At 33.0% G+C, this 21,922-nt stretch overlaps 9 protein-coding genes across 9 annotated transcripts; 6 read left to right on the top strand and 3 right to left on the bottom strand.

Annotated features, from left to right (window-relative positions):
* Positions 1 to 33: 33 nt before the first annotated feature.
* Positions 34 to 2,527, top strand: DFA_03814 (uncharacterized protein; the record flags this gene model as incomplete). Its single annotated transcript, XM_004366167.1, has 5 exons — positions 34 to 51; positions 851 to 891; positions 1,220 to 1,266; positions 1,372 to 2,311; positions 2,425 to 2,527. 5 exons carry the CDS (start codon positions 34 to 36, stop codon positions 2,525 to 2,527), a joined length of 1,149 nt encoding a protein of 382 aa, XP_004366224.1.
* A 950-nt stretch (positions 2,528 to 3,477) lies between these two features.
* DFA_03813 (Putative nuclease) lies at positions 3,478 to 6,134 on the top strand (the record flags this gene model as incomplete). Its single annotated transcript, XM_004366166.1, has 3 exons — positions 3,478 to 4,735; positions 4,805 to 4,903; positions 4,981 to 6,134. The coding sequence occupies 3 exons, from the start codon at positions 3,478 to 3,480 to the stop codon at positions 6,132 to 6,134; spliced, it is 2,511 nt and encodes an 836-aa protein (XP_004366223.1).
* A 418-nt stretch (positions 6,135 to 6,552) lies between these two features.
* Positions 6,553 to 9,309, top strand: DFA_03812 (uncharacterized protein; the record flags this gene model as incomplete). The annotated part of the gene is made up of 7 exons (XM_004357086.1): positions 6,553 to 7,199; positions 7,327 to 7,448; positions 7,469 to 7,539; positions 7,649 to 8,386; positions 8,472 to 8,588; positions 8,742 to 9,024; positions 9,230 to 9,309. The coding sequence occupies 7 exons, from the start codon at positions 6,553 to 6,555 to the stop codon at positions 9,307 to 9,309; spliced, it is 2,058 nt and encodes a 685-aa protein (XP_004357141.1).
* A 148-nt stretch (positions 9,310 to 9,457) lies between these two features.
* On the bottom strand, positions 9,458 to 11,797 carry DFA_03811 (uncharacterized protein; the record flags this gene model as incomplete). The annotated part of the gene is made up of 1 exon (XM_004357085.1): positions 9,458 to 11,797. One exon carries the CDS (start codon positions 11,795 to 11,797, stop codon positions 9,458 to 9,460), a length of 2,340 nt encoding a protein of 779 aa, XP_004357140.1.
* A 324-nt stretch (positions 11,798 to 12,121) lies between these two features.
* DFA_03810 (uncharacterized protein) lies at positions 12,122 to 14,869 on the top strand (the record flags this gene model as incomplete). The annotated part of the gene is made up of 8 exons (XM_004357084.1): positions 12,122 to 13,382; positions 13,467 to 13,537; positions 13,637 to 13,801; positions 13,887 to 13,938; positions 14,093 to 14,191; positions 14,282 to 14,424; positions 14,526 to 14,675; positions 14,741 to 14,869. The coding sequence occupies 8 exons, from the start codon at positions 12,122 to 12,124 to the stop codon at positions 14,867 to 14,869; spliced, it is 2,070 nt and encodes a 689-aa protein (XP_004357139.1).
* Positions 14,870 to 15,269: 400 nt separating this feature from the next.
* Positions 15,270 to 15,647, top strand: DFA_03809 (uncharacterized protein; the record flags this gene model as incomplete). Its single annotated transcript, XM_004357083.1, has 2 exons — positions 15,270 to 15,522; positions 15,622 to 15,647. The coding sequence occupies 2 exons, from the start codon at positions 15,270 to 15,272 to the stop codon at positions 15,645 to 15,647; spliced, it is 279 nt and encodes a 92-aa protein (XP_004357138.1).
* Positions 15,648 to 15,859: 212 nt separating this feature from the next.
* On the bottom strand, positions 15,860 to 16,237 carry DFA_03808 (uncharacterized protein; the record flags this gene model as incomplete). The annotated part of the gene is made up of 1 exon (XM_004357082.1): positions 15,860 to 16,237. One exon carries the CDS (start codon positions 16,235 to 16,237, stop codon positions 15,860 to 15,862), a length of 378 nt encoding a protein of 125 aa, XP_004357137.1.
* Positions 16,238 to 16,887: 650 nt separating this feature from the next.
* On the top strand, positions 16,888 to 19,293 carry DFA_03807 (diacylglycerol kinase; the record flags this gene model as incomplete). The annotated part of the gene is made up of 3 exons (XM_004357081.1): positions 16,888 to 17,115; positions 17,446 to 18,320; positions 18,417 to 19,293. The coding sequence occupies 3 exons, from the start codon at positions 16,888 to 16,890 to the stop codon at positions 19,291 to 19,293; spliced, it is 1,980 nt and encodes a 659-aa protein (XP_004357136.1).
* Positions 19,294 to 19,716: 423 nt separating this feature from the next.
* On the bottom strand, positions 19,717 to 21,657 carry crtp1 (putative transmembrane protein; the record flags this gene model as incomplete). The annotated part of the gene is made up of 4 exons (XM_004357080.1): positions 19,717 to 19,732; positions 20,105 to 20,637; positions 20,712 to 21,282; positions 21,434 to 21,657. 4 exons carry the CDS (start codon positions 21,655 to 21,657, stop codon positions 19,717 to 19,719), a joined length of 1,344 nt encoding a protein of 447 aa, XP_004357135.1.
* Positions 21,658 to 21,922: the final 265 nt, after the last annotated feature.

Here is a 21,922-nt window from a genome sequence, read left to right as displayed (position 1 = left end):
AATTAATTTATCTTTTGTAAGATATAAGATAAGATGTGTGTATTTGTAATGGTATGAATGTGAAATATAATAATAATATCAAAATTCGATCGTCTTTTAAGACTGTCGGGAGACTCATCCTTTAACGTCGATCTCTGGAAACCAACCTCAAATTAAAGTGGTTCAATGATCGATGGTCACCAAATATTTTTTTGGTACACAGGTGCCAAGGCACCCACACTCTCCTAGGGAATTGAGGAGCTACCTAGGTTAGGGTTGTATTATTAATAACAACAACCCTAACATGCTTATCAATGATAAGTCGATCGTTGTCCAATGGTAAATAATTTCAAAAATGAACTTGACCAAACGACTCTTTTCACAAACGAAAAGGCATTTTAACCGAAAAAATATCCGTATGAACAGCCTATCACCAATTTTCCAAAATGTTCCAAAATTAAATAATTCATTTTTTTTACTTTCATAAATCAAAAGTTAGCATCCATTTAATAAAAAATGATAATTAATAAATAACTATCAAATAATTACCAACTTTTTAAAATTGACAATAAAAAATTATAATAAATTTGAAACAAGAAAATAATTATAAACAAATAATAAATGATTTTGGAAAGAAGGTTGTAACAACCGGTTGGATTTATCATCAAAAAGAAGTAATCGTGAGACAAAACCAAAAGAAGGAATAAAATAAATAAATTGTTTGTTTTTTGAATTTTTTTCTTCAAACTTCTGTGGTACAATCGCTGTGTGATGATCATAAGAAACAATGATCAATTCAAAGTAAACTTTAGAAGACACACCCAAAAAAGTTAAACATGGGAGTTCAAACCATGATCACTTATAAATAGAGACACACACAGAACATCATCCATCAGCTGATCAGAGGACAGTGTAGATTGAGGTAGCTCTCATTCATTGTACGGCTACTTGAAGGGTGATCGATATAGCATTGCAATGCCGCATCTCTAGCTATAAATGTGGTGGTGTGAGTTCAAACACACACACACACAACCTCTATACTTCCTTCAATCGTTTATATTTAGTCAACACTCACTTTATTATTATTTAATTATTTAAAACAATTTGCGACCCAATCAAACAACAATGCAACCCTTTTAAACAGAACATCTGTTATTCTCTATTCAATTTGCAACCAATCAACAAACAACAACAATAACATAAATAATATATAATTCGAGATGGATAATATTGATTTCAGCCAAATATTATTTGTTATTCCACCATCAGAAAATTTCCAAAGTGATTGTAAGTTGGTCAAGATTCTACAGCAATATTAATATATAGTTCAACTAAATTCTAATATCATTTTCTTTTCTTTTTTTCTTTTTCTTTTTCTTTTTCTTTTTTTAGATGATACTGATCAATTATTATGTTATTGTAAATATGGAACTAAATTAGAGAATGATGGACAATTATGTGTGAATGACCAAGGATGTAGTACCATTATAAAATTGGGAAACAAATTAAATCACGAAGCACAATGTAAATTTAATCCAGCCAACACTAGATTTGATGAAGATGGATTCGTTATGTTTTCCGGAAGTCAATCACCAACCTTTTCATCGCCATCCTATCAATCGATTGATAGTTTACCATTTTCACCTTCTTCTTCATCTCCTTCATCACATTCTCATTCTCATTCTTCCTCCTCTTCCTTTTCATCCTCATCATCGTCATCAAATTCTTCTTCAGGATCAAGATTAAATTCTCCAAGTAAATCACCAAACAAGTCTCCATTTTCATTATCAGATGATCATTCAACATCAACCACTTCTACAACTTCCACATCATCATCATCATCATCATCGACATCATTATCATCACCATTTAGAGAACATGTAGAAGATCATCCACTTGCCAACAACAACAACCAATTGTGGGAGTCTAGTACACAAATGTTCTTTTGCAATCGATTCTGTCCCAACAAGGAATTGGGATGCATGTTCTTTGCAAACTCTGAGGATAATATCCAATACCACCTCGAACACGAGTGCCAAGCTGAAAGAATGAAACTTCGAATCAGTCAACTAGAGACTATCATTGAAAAGAGAGAGACAGAAATTGTCCAACTTCGAAAGTCATCAACCTTTTTTTCGTCATCACCAATGTTATTGGATCACAATCGTCATAATACTAGTATTAATAATAGTCTACAACACCACTACCACAACAGCAGCGGTGGCAATTTCAACGTCTCTGGTCATCTTTCCAGCAACAAGAATAATCAAATATCAAATTCCAATCAATTTTCATCTATTCTTTTATTTATTCTAAAGTCTATCAAAAAAAGGTAAATACATATATATATATATATACATATAATATATATATAAATATAGATGAATACAATCGAACATAATAATATATTAAATACTTACACTTTTTATTTTATTTATTATTTAGTATTTCAAAAGGTATTCAAAAATTGAAAAGATTCTTTAAGAATTCATCCTCCTCCTCCTCCTCTTCTTCTTATTCTTCATCTCCATATGAAGCTTTGTTTTAATCATTCATTATTTATGATCATTCATTAATCATTTTAATATTCTAATAACCAACCAACCAACTAATCAACCAACCAACCTACTCAACCAAGTACTTCTCTCTCTCTCTCTTCTTATTTTATTTATTTTATTTTTCCTCTAAACAAAATAAAATAAACAACATTAGTGACAACCAACCAAAGCACACACCTTCATGACAGTCTCTCTCTAAAGCTTTCCAACAACTTCTCCCTCATTTCGCTCCCTCCCCTTTTCACTTTCCCCTCTCTGCTTACAGTTGATGCAGCGGCTGGCTAGTCAATGATTGGTCTCTCCTGTCTCCTCTCGCTCCTTTATTTTTTTTTGTTTGTTTGTTGAGCCCCCACCCTCCCCTCCCACACTGACGAACGAGGAGGGTTTTCTCTGTCTGGTATAGATATACATCAGTTCACACCCCACCCACACTAATACGGTAAAACCATACACATAGTACCAACTTGGGTATCATTCTCCACATTATCATAAAAGTAGTTATTGTTGGAAATGTTGTTTGTTTATATCTTGAATTTAAATTAATTTTTTATAAACAACAATAATTAATTATTTTCACCATCAACAACCAACAACAAGAACAAGAAAAAGAACAACCACCAACCATACCACCACATTATTAACAAACAAACAGACACACAGCAATCATAGTTAGTTAATTGTTTTTTTATTTTCTCTATAACAACAACAACAACAACATCATCATCAACATTTGTTTGTCATTCTTTTTTCATTGCTTGACTTATCTGTATATTTTACTATTCCCACACCTATTCTTCAAGTACTGTGACCACCATCATCATCATCATTGTTTGAATCATTATATTCAATCTCACTCCATATCTCCAAACCATTATCATTTCATTCAATCACTTTCCCAATATTTTTAATTCATTAAAATATCTAATCAATCAAATTAATGATGGATCCATCAACAATTATTTCAAATTTAAATCAAAATAATAATAATCAAAATAATAATAATAGTAATAATAATAATAATAATAATAATCAAAATCAATTAATACTACATAAACAACAACAACAACAAGATCAATTACAACTACAACAATTCCAATTTCAACAACAACAACAACAATATTTAAATCAAAGAAGAGAATATTATGTTAAAGAATTTGATGTTAAATTGGCAGAGTCAAAGGAAATGACATCGATCCAATATTTTTGTAATAGTAATAGTGAACCAATCTATTTTCCAGATAGAACGTTGGCGTCACTGTTTCGTGTCAATTTGTCAACATTACGAGGAAGATTCAATAGACTCACCAAGAAATACGAGGGTTACAGACTACTAATCAGTGAAAAGTCAAAGACCCGTCTCTCACAAAACCATTATATCAATTGGGGAACATCATTAAAGAAAGAACAACCACAACAACAACAACAATCATCAAATAATAATAATAATAATAATAATAATACAAATAATTATTTGGGTACTGGATATGGAGCTGATCAAGATGACATTACTACATCGACCACTTCCACCGACTCACCAAACCAAACCACTCCATCATCATCATCGCCAACCAATTCGCCAACACTCAATTCAAGTTCACCACTTCATGGACTGGTTGCATTGAATCATATTCGATTGGTAAATGTCGCACTCTCTGATTGGATCGCTTCCAATTACGAACGTTTGGGTACCAACATTGACCACATTTGCGAAAACTTTGATAAATGTGAAATCCCCTACAAAAGAAACGGTGATAATATTACAATCGTTGTACAAAACAAAGACGACTACTTGCCTCCCTACTCTAGCATGGGCAACAATTTCGTACCTCCCTACTTTCCCTCAAGACAGTATATTTCCCCTCAAACTCATCCAATGGAAAATGTTGGTAATCTCCTTCTTCAACCATCAATCATCAATAATAATATTAATAATAATAATAATAATAATTCTCTTGGTAGTAGTAACGGTATCATCCCACAGTATGAGGATGAATTTGAAGATTTACTCGAATCTCCAGTACAATCATTTTCAAATATTATGGATGTTGAACCACCCCCTTCTTCAATGACCTGTCATAATGCAAGTAATAGTGGTAGTATGACAACCACCTCTTCATCTTCAACACCAACTACCAATAGTCCAAGAAACAGACCGTCAAACAGTATTCCAAAGTTGTATGGTGCTTCTAGTGGTGCAAGTATGTACTACCAAAGTCCTCCATTTGTCCACCAACCTCCTCCTCCTCCTCCACCAATCTCTTATCTAGTCGATGAAGAGGATTTATCTCCTCCTTTAACCTTTTCACCAAAACACCTTCCTACCTATGATCATGATATTGGTCAATATTCACCAAGAGATTTAAAAAGTAAGTAAAACACAAATCAAATTATAATTTATTAATTTATAAATATTAATATTTTTATTATTATTTATTTTACTTAGGTCCAAGAAGATTAGAAATGAATGAATTCAATTTACAGCAACAACAACCAATTTACAACAAAAAACCATTATATGTTTCACAAGCAATTCCACCACCACCACTTTCTTCTTCCTCTTCTTCCTCCTCTTCTTCTTCTTCTTCTTCTTTAAATGGAAATATTTTCATTTCATCAACACCACCACCAATCTTGCAATTACCTCAATCTAGATTTAGAGGTAAAAAGAGACCATTTTCTTTGGGTGAGTCTGTTCCAAATATCCCTACTAGTAGTGTCTCTGGTGGTAGTAGATTTATTGCCTCTTCTCCACCTCCTCCAATGCACTCTCCCATGTCCTCTTCTTCTCCAGCTATTCGAGGAGGATCTTTTGAATCATTCCCAAAGATTGGTGGTGGCGACCGTCAACCTTTAACCACAACCAACAATGAATGTCCTCCACCTACACCATTAAATTTTTATCAAGGTTTTGCAACTCCTTCTCCACCTCTTACGCCCTCCTCCTCCTCCTCCTCCTACTCTAGTTCTACAGTTCCATCACAACCAGATTATCTTCAACTTAGACCCATCCAAAATCCAATTCATTATTCTTCAAATAATTCAAGTGGTAGTAACGAGGGATATAACCAACAACAAATCTATTCTCATCAAAATGATTCCAATCCAAACACTACCGATAAGTTTTCATCTTCCTCATCTTCATCTTCACAAATTTACCACAAATATATCGATATAACATCTTATCCAACACCAACCTCTACACCTACTTCAATCATTGGTAATGGTCATATCATTAAACGTAAAGCAAGCGAACCATCGTCATCATCATTATCTTCACTTTCATTATTGGCCAGAAAGACACCATCACCACCACTTGTCCACCAACCCAAATGGATTGACTGTTCACTGGATGGAGACAAACAAGTCAGAATGGTTGATTTGTCCAACACCAACGGCTACGATGATCTCAGACAAAAGCTGTCCAAACTCTTTACCATGATGTCGTTTTCAATCCTAGTGTCATCCAAGAATCCACTTGAAGATACTTATCTTTTAGATCAATCCACTGAATGGAATGACTTTTGTCATCAAGTTGCAAAGTTAATCATCAAACCAGTAAACATCACTCCTGACATTAGAAATCTTGTTAATGACTAGCCACATAATAATAATAATAATTATAACCATCCATATCCATCCAATCCCCACATCCTATCCTCTCCTCATTTGTGTTCAAAAAGCTATAACTAGTGTTGCTTTTATTTGATTCGTCCTTTTTCTATTTTGTTTTATAAACAAGCTAGATATTATATTATATTCTCTTCTTCTAGAACCAATGAATAATAAAAAATAATATTATTCACACACTTCAATAATGAATAATTTTTGATGATCATAATATTCCTTTAAAGTAATCAATAAAGAATCATTGCTTCTGTACTCCAATCATTCAGAAAAAGACAAATGGTAAATAAATACATTTTCATGGAAAAAAATATATTCATTATTCAACATGATCATATGATTTTCTTGCAAGAAGGAAATATAATCAATGTCTTAATGAATAGTGCATGTTATGACTTTAATAGTACCAACAACAACAACAACAGTTAATAACAGTAATAGTAATAATGATCATACAACAACAACAACATTTAATGATATATTCAAAATGACATATATCAGATCATTGATATTCAATCATATTGGTCAAATATTCAAAGTAGAGTATGATGCAAACCAAAAAGGTGATAGACGATATTTGGGTGTCAAAGGAAGAGATATCATCAAGTTACCTTATCTTGGAATGATATCAAAGTATGCAATGCCATTGCAGTTCATTCGTCACTATCTACCACCAACCGATAAAGTAGTACCCACAAGAAGAGTAGACGTTATCGATCGTTATTGTCGTCATCGTAATGCAACATCTGATACTCTTGAATATCTATTGGAATGGTCACCAGGCTACGAACCTGTTGATCAATTAATCATCCAGGCAATGGTTTCTGATGGAAATATAGAGTTGTTGGAATTCATCTTCAAGAGATATCCACACATTGCAAGAAGCAATCAAAGAGTTGATTTGAGTGACCTATGTAATAAAGGGGATCTCTCGATTGTCAAGTTAATTGTAGAGTTCTATTCCATGGAGAATGGACTACTAAGTAGTCATCATGCAATAAGTTGTGCAGCTCGTAAAGGGTTTATTGACATTGTAAAGTATTTACATGAAAACAATGCAGTTCCAAACAACACAGTAATGGTAAGGAAGGATATTAATCAAATATATAAAAAATAGTATCATCAACTAAAAGTATTGATTTATTTTAGGATTGTCAAAATTTAGAGATTATAAAGGTAAGTCATATCGTACCGATATAAATGAATCAACCTATCTATATATTAATGATCAGCCTTATATTAATAATACCTACATTATTTTACTATTGTTTATCGATCATACTATTAGTATCTTCATTACACTGTAGGTGCTGAAAGTTCAGACTATTCGATCATGTTTCTGACCAAAGATAATAATGATCGTCTCGATATTGTTAAAGTATGTTTGTGATCACAAATATGTGTATATATATATATATATATATATATATATATATATATATATGGTCCTCACATTCTCTTTTATTTATTTATTAATTAAATTCCAGTTCTTTCATGCTCAAGAAAAACATCAAAGAGTATTCATGGATCCAAAGGTCATGGAAAATGCTGCTAAAAATGGATTATTAGATGTTGTTGAATTTCTACATTATAATAGAACTGAAAAAGTATCTACTCAAGTAATGGATAATGCAGCTTTTGCTCATTTGGATATTGTCAAGTTTCTTCATTACAACAGAACTGAAGGTGCAACAACAAGGGCAATGGACAATGCATCTAGTCGAGGGGCTCTTGAAATTGTAAAGTTTCTTCATTACAACAGAACTGAAGGTGCAACAACCCGGGCTATGGATGCGGCATCTTTTCGAGGGGCTCTTGATGTTGTAAAGTTTCTTCATTTCAACAGAACTGAAGGTGCAACAACCCGGGCTATGGATGCGGCATCTGGAAATAATCACATTGATGTTGTAAAGTTCCTTTATGAACATCGTAGTGAGGGTGCAACAAGCTTAGCAATCCATCAAGCTATTGAAAGTGGACACACTGAAATGGTTGAATATCTTGTTCAAGTTGTCAAAAGTGAATGTTCATCGGCTGCAGTTCGAATGGCAATAGAAAAAGGTAGATTAGATATTTTATCTCTTCTTCATGACTATTATCCAAACAACAGTGGTGTTTGGACAAGAAGTGATATGAATTTGGCAGCCAAACTGGGACACTTTGAAATTGTCAAATTCCTTCATGAGCATCGTCAAGAGGGATGTACTGTCAAAGCTCTAGATAATGCATGTAAATACGGATTCATGGATATCGTCAAATTCCTTCATGAGCATCGTCAAGAAGGATGCACCACCAAAGCTCTAAACAAAGCATCTAAAAAGGGGATTCATGGATATTGTATTATTCCTTCATCAACACAGAACTGAAGGTGGAACGTATAAAGCAATGTCTGATGCAGCTCAATATGGTCATTTTGAAATTCTAAAGGTATTTATACAGCGATACAGACTGACTTGGACAATCAGTCAGCCCTTCAGATTTGAATCTAATCTAATCTAATCTAATCTAATCTAATCTAATCTAATCTAATCTAATCTAATCTAATCTAATCTAATCTAATCTAATATCATTTATTTATAGTTTTTATACAACAATCGACGACAAGAAGTAAATGTAGCAGATGCAATAGAATTATCATGTTGCAATCAAAGAAATGAAATCCCTTTGTTCTTGCTCGATATTTTCATCAAAGAAAAAGAGGATATAGGAGGATTGAAAGCAGCACGCCTCCAACTAGATAATATTGAATCTGCAATCATTATATCATCAATTTGTGGTCACCTTGAATATGTCAAGTATCTTGTATCAACATTCAACATTACTACCCTTGAAAAGGATTCGATTTACGAAATCAAATATTTATGTAAGATGCCTGTTATACGACACTGCTATGAAGTCATGCATTATTTTGAAAGTGAATCTCAATTCGTTGATCAATTCAGATCAGCCTGGGGTCATCCATCAGATAAGCACAGCAAATATCTTGGAATTGTGAACTACAAATCAGAAGAACTATTAAAATAACAAAAAGTGGAACCACCTATATTAATATATACTTTTTGAAAAAGTAGGTATTTATTTAAAGGTATTCTACACAACAACAACAATCCAACAACAACAACAACAACAAACAATACAAACAATATAAATAAAAAACAACAATAACAACAAACAACAAACAACAAACAACAAACAATATAAATAAAAAACAATATAATTAAAAAACATTTTCATCAAGAATAATCGCCCAAGTTGTTATATCAACACATATGTTATATGTGTTATATCTTTTTTTTTTAGATGGAAAATAATTGTTTATTGTTTTTTGTGATGAACCAAGCACGACCACTTTTAAAAGTGATCCGATAATGTTTTAACATTTCAAAGTTATCTAATCGACAGTGATCACTAAAGAGGTATTGGAGCATTGTTATTTCACGGCCACTGAAAATTCTTTGCATTTCATTGTGTGATAATTGATAGCCACACTTTTGAACAAGATAGTCTAGCACTTGATACCGACCATAGTTTATAGCATATGTTGCAAGCTCTGACAAGTCTTGTGGGGTGCATCGAGTAGAGTCTAGAAAAAGTTTGACAATATCAAAGTGACCATATTGAATGGCATCGGGGATAAGACTAAAAGCAAGAAATGGAAACAATACACTATTCCATTTCAAGAGATCATTGATAATATATTGTACCAATTCAATTGATCCACTTTGTACTGCCGATGATAATGTTTGGCGCAATTGGTCGTTTCCATAATCTTTTTCGACAAACTTGGTGATTGCTCTAAAGAACTCGAGGTTTCCAGAGATGGCTACCACTCGAAGCAAATCAAATGAAAAGATATAATCTTTTGGCACTTGTGATAGGATTAGATCTGTGATTTGATAGTGTCCCCAAAACAATGCTGTTTCTAGTGCTGTCTGAATAGCTATAACTTTGTGAAGCATGTCTTTCAATGGATCAGATTTAATCTTTTTGATCAACCACTTTGAAATTTTAAATTGGTTGTATTGAGCTGCCTTGTCTAGAAAATTGAGTTGTCTGACGTAGATATCCATGTCGACGTCACTACCAACATATATCTTTTTAATAAAAGGTAAATGACCACCTTTGATGGCACGATTGATTACTCTTTCAATATGCACGTTATTTTGTTGATGGTATTCTTGGTTGAAATAGTTACTGTCCTTGTCCACTTCATCTATACATGTAACAAATTGTGTGGTTGGGTTGGCCTTTTTAATTTCTCTTCGGATAATGGAATTGGCAACTTTGTTGCCGTGGTCGTGGTAGTAAGTAAACACCCAATCGACATTGTCTTGCACCCTACGGTCTGACAATAGTAACATTAATTCTGTTTCTCGTTGTTCCAATACGGCAGCTTCTATCATGACTTGAACCCATCCACTTTTCGATGGAATATTATGTACTCTACCAGACTCTATCATCCATCTAAAGTAAACCCATTTATATTCCTTTTCATCATTGTCATTTTCCTTGTCATTGTCCGTCATACACTCGATGATACTCTTTCTTTGTTGTCCACTATGATAGGTGGCCAGTTTTGATTCGATATATTCTATCATTTCAATATTACTACGTGTCACAGGTAACGGGTTATATCGTTGATGAGTGTAGTTTTGGTGCGCTCGTATTCTCTTGAGTGTGTCCATGGGTGACCTACGGATGGCGGGTGGTTGTCTTTCGTCGACTGTCAAGTAATCAGATGGGATGGTACCCAGCCAGAGCATATACTTGGATGTTATACTATCGGTGATTTGAGTCGTCATTGTCATCGTCGTCGATCCCAATGAATCCGAGAACACTACTCTAAATACATCAAGTGGTAGATGGAAATGGGAGGGTTGCAGATACTGAAATGAGATTGGAAATGGTTGAAAGGTGACTTGTGGCATGACCGGTAGATTGGGAGGAAGTTCTTGGATAAACTGACATAGTAGACGAGCCATCTCTTCTAGATTCCCTGGATCACCTCTCCATGAATTAAACAATTCGAGTAGCTCCAAGGTACACGCACTGTCATCATGTGAAAAGAGAGGATCTTGAAGTTGTCCAGACATGATCATCCCCAATCGATCGAGAAGAAAGCTCGTGCATGGGACTGATCGACTCGATGCAGCTCCACGTAATGTACTGATACTCCACATTGCATAACCACCGTCTTGTTGTGTTCTTGATAGTATTAACTTGAGTGGGTGTACTGTTGATCGATTCTTTGCTGCCGAATTAACGACACTATTACAAAGAAATAGATGACTATATTTAAAGTAGATATAGTTAAATACGTCAATATCTTGTTCAGTCACCATCTCACACAACAATGCAACATCATTACTATTGAGTAATGTTGTTAAATGTCGATGTACCAACTTGTGTTTGAGTAGTCTTGGATATCGATTTCTAATCATCCACGTGACACTCTTTATATCTTTGTATCTGTACATTCGCATTGGATCAGCAGGTAAACTACCATCTCCCAAATACTCTAGCCGATGTATTCTAACTTGTTTAAAGATACAATATAATAAAACCTTATTTCTAAACACCTTTCTAAATACATCTGAGAAGAATATATCTGTATCTTTATCATCATTATTATTCATTCTATTATTATTATTATTACTTTACAAGTATTATATATACACAGTACTATCATCATTATTATTATTATTATTATTATTAACTATTTTGGACAAAAAATTGTTTGTATAATATCACGCTTCTGCTCAGAAGTATCTACCTCAGGCGAAGTTCACTTTTTTTTGAATAAACCCAAATAAAATTGGAAGGCGGGAAAGGGTGTTTGTTCATCTGTCACACTTTTACTCCAACTCTTTAAAAAGTAGTCTTAGATTAAGACTACAGAAGACATCAGACTAGACTAGAGTTTGTGAGTGATGTAGACTAGATGATAAATATACAACAACATGTCAATTAAAAGAGCATCCCCTCCTATTCCAACACAACAACCACCTCCACCTCCTTTAATTTCAATAAGACCAAAAAGAAGAGTCGTTGTGAATAGTAGCAGCAGCAGTAGTAGTAGTAGTAGTATTAGCAATAACAAGAGTATCAATAATAATAATAATAATAATAATAATAGAAACATATCAAATGGCAGTAGTAATGGTAACAGTAGCAGCGGTAGTACTAGTAGTACTAGTGGAGTAGACAAACAGTATGAATTTGATGCACCGCAATACTATGATTTTAGTGTGGAGCAACCATCTGCCATCGACTACTTTGAAACACAAACAAACAATTCAATGCCAAGATGTAGTTTATTGTTGAGTGGGCCGTTGACACCTTCCATATTCTCATCTTCTTCATCCAATCACTATATTAATAGCAATAGTAATAGTAATGGTAGTAGTAGTACTACTAGACCATTATTTCAAGTATACGACCATTACTATGACTTTTACAACGACGAAAGATTAGAAGCGGAATTCAATAAATGGTTTTCAAACCATCTATCAATCGAACCTGATAGAACCAACAACAACAACAACAAAGATCATGTTGATACCTCCTCTTCGTCGTCATCTGATCAGAAACCATCATCGACCAATACTTTGTCAACCAAGGTTTCAACCATCCCCACTTTCAAAAAACAATTAAAAAAGGTACCAGTATTACCTTCCTCTTCCTCTTCTTCCTCTTCAACTTCATCATCCATATTATCCTTACAAGCAGGAGGAGGATCAAGAAAACCACCCATAGCAGCCAATTTACCATCATCAAGAGCGGCACCACCACCAATGGTACCAATTATTTCCAAACCCTTGATGGATCAAGAATCCCAAAAGGAGAATTACACGCATATTAATATTAATATTAATATTAATAGTAGCAAGAATAATAATAATAATAATATTCATTCAACAACTACAGCTGCCAAACCAACAAAGAAAAAGAGTTCATCTATCACTCCAACCCAACAACAACAACAACAACAACACCAACACCAACCAACAGTTGGAAAACGGAATGCATTAAAGGATAAAAATACAAATATTATAAACAATGCAATCAACTGTATTAAAAAGGTGGATGTTTCCATAAATACTACAATCTCATCATCCTCCTCTTCTGTACCAAAATTATCAACATCGTCATCATCATCATCAACGAAACCATTTCTACAAAGAAAACTTGAACTTGATGATGAAGTCAAGGAACTTTTAGGTATGTAATCATAATATTACATAATATATTTATATATCCCTAAAGAATAATAATATGAATTAACCATTCCTATCTTAATCTTAGCCAACCACAATAAAAAGTTTTATAAAAAGACATATGAGCCAAGAATGCACTCTACCAGAGATGTTAAAGACGTAAGTTCAACCATTTCTCTATCTATAATATTATATTATATTTGTGGAGGAACCTTTATACTGATTATATTCATCTCTATCTATCTATCCACTATATAGTGGGAGGCATTCTCTGGACAGACTTGGTATTCACTGTCTATAGAAGAGAGAGAAATGGCAAATAAATGGATTACTGATCGAAAGAATAATAATAATAATAATAATAATACTATGAACAACAACCAATCAGGTTCAACAACAACAACACCTCCACCAACAACAATTGTACAAACTACTACCATATCAAATTAATTAATTAAAACACATATATACATATTTATATTAATGATAATATAATTATTATTATTAGACTGTCGTTTCAAAAGACCTTATACCCAAATTAAAAAGATTAAAAAGGAAAAGTTTATTGCCTTTTTTTTTTTTTTCGAAACAAGATTATCATTGTCTTGTTGGATATCATTGTTTGTATCTCTGCATTAATTAATAATAATAAGAGAGTAGAGATAAAAGAGAAGAAGAAGATGGACAACCCTAAAATATTTTCAAACTTTCTAGGATATATCGTAAAGAAAGAGTTTGATAATGATCAAAATCTAGATGGTGTAGAATCATTAAAAGATCTTTTGTTTTCTGATACTGACTTGACTACAGATGGTAAACATTACATTCATATATAACAACACAATCAAACAAACAAACACATTACTTACTTTGTTTATTGTTATTATTCTTCTTCTTTAAAAGATATCATTGCAGTGTATAATAAGAGTTTACAATTCATTGACAAGTGTGCATACTTTGATTATGACTTGTCGGCATTTGAATCAAACATTAAAGATACAGATTTTACAGATATACAACAAGAATGTTTTATAAAGTTTTGGAAGGTTAATAAGAAAAAAGTATTGTATCTAAACCTTGTTTAAAAAGAAAGAAAGATATCTTCTTCTTTTGATTCTAAACCTATTCTTTTTATAAATTTCTATAGATTCATGAAACCAACTTTAAGAAAACAAGATTTAATAATACATTACAAAAGATGAGTTGGAGAATAGACCTAAAGACAAAATCAAAAGATGTACCTGAAATGAATGAACCAACCTCTATCATTGAATTCAATTTAAGCTCAAATTTAAAGGTAATAAATTATAATTACACAATCATCATCATCATTCATGGTCATACTAACTTTTATTATCTTAGAATGACAACAAAACGATTCGATTTGAAATGGATCGTGACCAATTACATGACACTTTGGAACAAATTAATAATATTCAAAAACATCTTAAATTAACAACCAGTACTGCTGCTGCTACCACAAGTTCTTAAGATTAATCCTAAGAAGAATTATTATTAGTACCCATAAATTATTTATATTATTAGATATCTTTGTAACATTTTAAATTTAATTAATTAATAATTAATTAATAATGAACATTTAGGAAATTATTCATTGGATTGGACGTCCGATCGAATTGTTTTTTTTCATTTTGTTTTGGATCCTTTTTTTTTAAAATACTATTTTTCTTTTTTAAATATTAATAATTAATTTTTCTTTTTAAAGGAAATCGTCAATGGAATCCATCTCTAATGGTACCTTGGTGCAAAGACCAAAGAAAAAAAAGGGAACAACAATTGTCTTTCAACCAAATTAAAAGACATATAATAATTAAATAATAATAATAATTATCTCTTCACTCTTGCAAACAACAAAAGACCAAAAAAGAAAATGGGTAGAACAACAAAATGGTATAATGAAACAGAAGTTGCCGACGCTTTCAAGAGATTCGACAAGGACAAGGATGGATTTATCACCCGTTTCGACTTGCTCCAAATTATGAATAGCTTCCCAGAGATGAGCGAAGCAAGTAAGAAGTGCATCAACTATGAAATCCTCGAGTTGCCAGAAAGAGTATCTCTGTCAAAATTCATTGACGTTGCCGATGATGAATGTGAAACTCCATATCCAGGTTTATTAGAATGTAAATATAAATATCTATCTATTAAATATCTTTATTCATTAATTATATATTAACCAATTAAATTTAATTCATTCTTGTTGTTTGTTGTTTAATTACCAGTAATTAAAATGATGGTAAGAAAGTAAACAAGTCGTTTCTTCAAATGTCCACCTTTTTAAATAAAAAGATAATAGTACCTCCAAAATACTATTATTTTCTTTTTACCAATTTAAAGGAACCAAAAAAATAATAATACTATCATTCCTTCTTCCAAGTTTTGAACAATGATTTTCACATATCTCCTTTTTGTTTTGATCTACATAGTTATTTTACCGCAGCAGATGATTATTGTTGTTGACTAGGTGAATAGTAGAATATCAGATGTTGCAATACATGATGAATTATTATTACAATTATTATTATTGTTGTTGTTGTTGATTTGGTCTTGGTTTATCAATATTTCAGTATATTCACAATTACTATTATTATTATTATTATTATTATTATTATTATTGTTGGGTGATATATCAGAATCCAATTCATTGTCAGAGGAAGATGTTTCATTGTTAAATGTGATGATGATAGTCAATGAATTTGAATAGTATCCAATAGATTCAATGACCTCATGAATGGGGAATACATAGGTATCAACCATAGAAAATAAATGATTATGTATCCATAGTTTTAACCAATAATATAAAAGTATTGGGTATTTATGATTAAATAAATTTGTCATTGTTGTTGTTAAAGTATTCTACTTTTTTGTTACTAGATTATCTATTTATCTATCTATCTATCTCTAATAATTGAATGTTGGTTGAAATAAATAATATTCTTTTCTATCTATTATTCCAAAAAAAACATAAATGTTTGTTTGTGTAAAGTTGGCATTGTGCGTAATAATAACACTATTATAATAGTGTAGAATGCTTTAATGCAATGCAATGTCCATTTCATTCATTCTGTTAACCCTCCCTCGAGAGATGAAAATTTCATTATTGTTTGTTGTAGTAGCATTGTTTCTTTACATGTATACCCCCTATATTCTCCCCCCCCCCCCACATCAAGTGAGTGTGTGAGTGTTTGTCTATTCTCTGTCTCTGTAGAGGTGTAAGGTGAAGTACATCTATTATAAGTGTAATACTGACTATAGTATCTACTTATACATCTAAACCAAAACGAACAATAAAAATCCATAACCCTAGCATGATGACTATCAGTCGCATGATATGATGCCAAATACCGTTTTTGGCAACGGATTTGCCGATTTTTAAGGACGCTGCTGTGTGATTCACACATTATTACATTATTATCATTATTATCATTATTATTATACTTGTTGCTTGCTTATCAATATGTTCATATAAGTGAGAGGAGAGAGAAAGAATGGACAGTCATATTAACCCTACCCACCCTCTAGAACCAACAACAACATCAGAAACAACTGCATCACAAACACAAACTACAACTACTACAACAACAACAACAAATACAAACAAGACAACAACAATGAGAATAGATGAAGAAGATAGTCTACCAAACAAATTTACTCCTTTATCAATCGATATTAATGAAACAAATCATCGTTGGAAAATAAAGACATTTAATTCAATTGTAAGAGAGGAATAGGACTACGAGAGTAATGATAGTTGGTTGTACTTACTCATTTCTCACTCCCTCTCACTTTAGACATTTTGTGATTATTGTGCAGGACTGTTATGGGGAATATGTGAACAAGGATTCCAATGCAAGGATTGTAATTTTAGTAGTCACTCTAAATGTATACCTTTGGTAAAAGATATATGCAAGAATAGTGGTCGTACAAACAACCCTCTCCCACCTAGACAACACAGCTTTGTAAAGGCAACCAAAGGAATCAAGAAGTTTTGCAACTATTGTCGAGAGACTACCTTTACCATATCGAACGATTGTTTTGTTTGCAAGGATTGTAAATACATTGCACATGAACAATGTCGTCAAAGATCACCGCCCATGTGTCGTGTCCCATTTAATCACAAGTCACCGTCTACATCACCCGTTCCCTCCTCCTCCTCTGGTACCAAGGCAGAGGAAGATGACACACAGTTTATTCATAATCATCATTGGGTAGAAGGAAATTTAAAGAGTGTAAAGAGTTGTATTGTTTGTACACACAAGATTGAAACAAGTTTCTCATTGGCAAATTATCGATGTACATGGTGTAGTGAATGTATTCATAGTCAATGTTTTGATAAACGTCCTTTAAAATGTACAATGGGAGAGTTACATGAAATGATCATCCCTCCATCAAGTATTCAAATGATTGATGGTGATGGTATATCATTACTTGATTCACCTATATTATCACCAAATCCAATAGGTGCATCGGAAGATAAGAAAAAGAATAGTACATTGCAATGGAAATTGGTATCACCAATCCCAACCAAAACATTATTTATATTTATTAATTCAAAGAGTGGAGGACAGATGGGTGAGACATTTATCCGAAAGTTCTCGGCGATTGTCAACCCGTTCCAAATATTCGATCTTATTAGAGACGGACCTGACCAAGCCATCACCATCATTAGAGACTATCTATTGGAGCATCCACAGGACCAAAATCGCATTAGACTGTTGGTTTGTGGTGGTGATGGTACTGTTGGTTGGGTGCTACAAGTACTCAAGAAATATAATCTACCTCCTCTTCCCATCTCTATCATTCCACTTGGTACTGGTAATGATATGGCTAGATCATTGGGTTGGGGTCCAGGTTACGACAATGAAAAATTAACTGGTATCTTGAAAGATATTTCTGATGCTCATTTAACAAATTTAGATACGTAAGTAGAATCAAAAAATATATTAGTATACTATCAATATATATATATATATATATTAATTAATTTGATTTATTTTTATTTATTTTGATATTGTAGATGGGAAATAAATATTAAACATGATTTGGAAAGAGATCAAGAACAAGACAAGATGATAGTAATGAATAATTATTTTAGTATTGGATTGGATGCACATATTGCATTGGGATTCCATGAAGCTAGAAATGCTAATCCAAAACTATTTATTGGTAGAACCATCAACAAGATGTGGTATGGAAAGATTGGATTGGGTGAATTTGTAAGCAAGAGCTTTGTGAGACTACACGACGTGTTGGAGTTGGTGGTCGATGAAAGGGTAATCGATATCGATCCGGCAATCGAAGGTATCATGATTATCAATGTAAATAACTATGCTGGCGGTGCAGACTTGTGGAAAGGAAAGCGTCCAAACCACTTGCAACCACTCGAAATTGATGATGGCAAAATTGAATTGGTCGGTGTCACTGGTGTCGCCCACATGGGTACTGTGATTAGTGGTATGGCCAGTCCTATTAAAATAGCCCAAGGTCACTCGATATCCATCCGATACAAGGCACCTGCCAACCCAAAAAAGATTAAACACACCAGAATAGCCGTCCAAGTCGATGGTGAACCATTCAAAGTACACGATTGCTCCATCTCTATCACCTTTCAAAGAAAGGTTAGTATGTTGGTTAAAAAAGGTTTCCATACCAAATCCCACCACGATAATGAAAACGTCGATAATAATTTATACTATGGTGAATCAATCAATAATCAACAATCATTTGTCATTGCAACTTCACCTTCAAACAATGGACAACAATTCTCACCTTTACCAATGAATGAACGTCCACCTCGTCCCAATACTCATAATGGTCATGGTGATTTAGTTGAATTGGATTTAATGATTCCATCTAAACAACAACTACAAAATAATAATGAAACTTTAGATTAAATATATATATATTTAATCTATTTGTTTCCTCCTCCCCTCCAATTAAATTTAATCAATGTATCGAAAAGAAAAGAAATTAGATAATATTCTATCACAAAAAAGATACAACAACAATAAAATCACGAATAAAATAATAAACTTGTATAAATATATTTAAAAAAAAAAACTAACAATAACACAAATGATTGAATTATATATTCTAGAATTTATTATTATATGTTCATAGAAAAAAAATCATTATTATTATTATTATTAATTATTATTATTTGTTGTTGGTTGGTTGTTTTAGTGTTCTAGTTTTGTTAAAGTAAATATCAGATGTTGATAAAGGTTGTCGTGATGTGAAGTCGTTGTAATAATATGGGTGGATTATGTAAAAAAGTGGATTTAGAATATAAATAATACACATTTGCCAAACTATATTTAATCGTTGACAGGTCTAAAAGAAAAATAAAAAAGAAAATAATATTAGTATAAATATAAAAAAAAAAAAAAAAATAGTACAAACTATCTACAACAAACAACAACAATCTTAATCCTTTAAACCCTTTCCTTTTCCTCTTTACTCCTCACTGCTCCTTCTCTCATCATGTCACACTATTCCTATTCCTTTGTATTTTTTTGATGATCATACTTTGATACAACAACTATAATAAATTTTGGATACCGAGAGATGACGAGATTTTGGAGATGGGGGATGGAGGGAGTTGGGGATTGGAGGTAGGTAGGTAGGCCTACCAAGGATAAACCGATCGATTGATTGATTGATTGTTTTTGATTCCTTTTTTTTGTTTTTTTGTTTTTTTTTTACCTATTATATTTGTTTTCTGGAACGTGAATACCAAGTTTACCGTATAATTGGTTTCTAAGATATTGTGGAGATTTTGGTTCGATGGGAGTCTTTCTATGGACTGGCATGACATCGACACCAGCTGGACCCAAACCAGGGATGACACGAACTTGGACCTCTCCACCGTTTTCGAGAGCAGCCTTCTTGGCCTTGATCATGGAACCGATACGGTAACCCACCAGACCAAGTAGAATAATGATAAGTCCCGCCACTGACAAGCCAGAGAATGGAGTAACGGCAGCACCCATGATAAAGTGAAGAGAGAAGACAATGTTGGTCAATGGGAGACGGAGGGTGTTGGCAATCGAGTAGACGGTGGCACCAGCGTGCTTGATGACGAGTAAAATGAAAATGTTGTAGATAACGTTGATGGTCATGTAACAAAGAATGATAATGTATGCATGGTGACAGTTATCACAGGTGGTTTGCAAATCTGTACCACAATTGTCAACAATGATATCATGTCCGGCTAAACATAATGCACCATTTTTCATCTAAACAAAAAGTATATAATAGTATATTAATAATTGGTTACATTCTTTTTTAACTCTCTTCTTCTTGTACATACAGCTGGAAGAACTTGATTGAATGGAATCTTTGCATCACCTGGAAGGATAGCATTGATTGGGAAAAGGAAAGTACCAATGATGGATTGGAAAAAGGCATCCCAGAATTGCAAGTACCAGACATCCATGTCAGCGACGGCTTGGAAACCAATATCTTTGTAGACATTGGAACCAGCAAATGGAATGATGGAAATGAGGTAAAAGAAGTTCCAAAAGACAGAGTTGGTGGGATCTGGTGGACCGGTCAACGATGGGATGAGCGAGACGACGACACCACTGAGAATGACGGCGGCACCACCGACTTGGATAAGAGAGTAACGCTCCTTTAAGAAGATGAGCGATGCCAACATGGTGAATGGAATGATGGCTTGATTCAAAAGTTGTTGGAGTGGACCAGAGGTACGCACACCACCAATAACGACAAAGTAACCAGTGACAGCATCAAGAGCACCCATAATCAAAAACTTGTATTTGGGGAACAACTTGGTTTCCTCTGGAATATCATTGGTAAAGTATAACTTGTATGCTACTACTGCACCGAAAATTGGAATATATCCATAATTTGTCAATTGACTAAAATAAGGTAGGTAGGTAGGTAGGTAGGGAGTATACTTGAGTGTTAATAATTTGATTATCTTCTTTCTTTCTTTCTTCATTCATTCTTTCTTTCTTTCTTGTTGTTTGCTTGTTTGTTGTTTTCATTTTTGATATTTGATATATTTACTTTAAAAAGAAACCATAATTTTGGAAAGAGTTCATAGTTAATTTAAGAAGAATACTGTTGATTACACCAGATACAATGTAACAAAGGGTGTAGATGATGATTGGGATGTTTTCCTTTTGGAAGATGGTTGCAAACATTCCTTTTACCTTGGCACCAATACCATTTTGTGGCTTGGCATACCCTTCCTCATCTTGAAGAAGGGGTTGAGACGATTCCTCTACCATTTTCGTCGGTTTGTATTATATCAAATAATAAAGAGATTTGAAAGTGGTGATGTTATAATTGATTGTTGTTGTTGTTGTTGTTGTGTGTTGTAGGTAGGGGAAGTGAACAATTTAATAATATTGCGCTTCTATTATTATTTTTATAAACTATCTATACAAAAAAAATAAATATCTATCTGTTCTGTTCTTTTTGATTTCGTTAGTGTCGTTGTTTTTAAGGAGGAGCCAAAAAAAAACCTAGAAGATAGATATTCTGTGTAGTAGT

This window comes from Cavenderia fasciculata (genome assembly GCF_000203815.1).
Source record: "Cavenderia fasciculata unplaced genomic scaffold Scf_Dfasci-G-b-285a01.f1-5, whole genome shotgun sequence".
NCBI lineage: Eukaryota > Evosea > Eumycetozoa > Acytosteliales > Cavenderiaceae > Cavenderia > Cavenderia fasciculata.
This window is presented reverse-complemented; position numbering and strand designations above follow the sequence as displayed.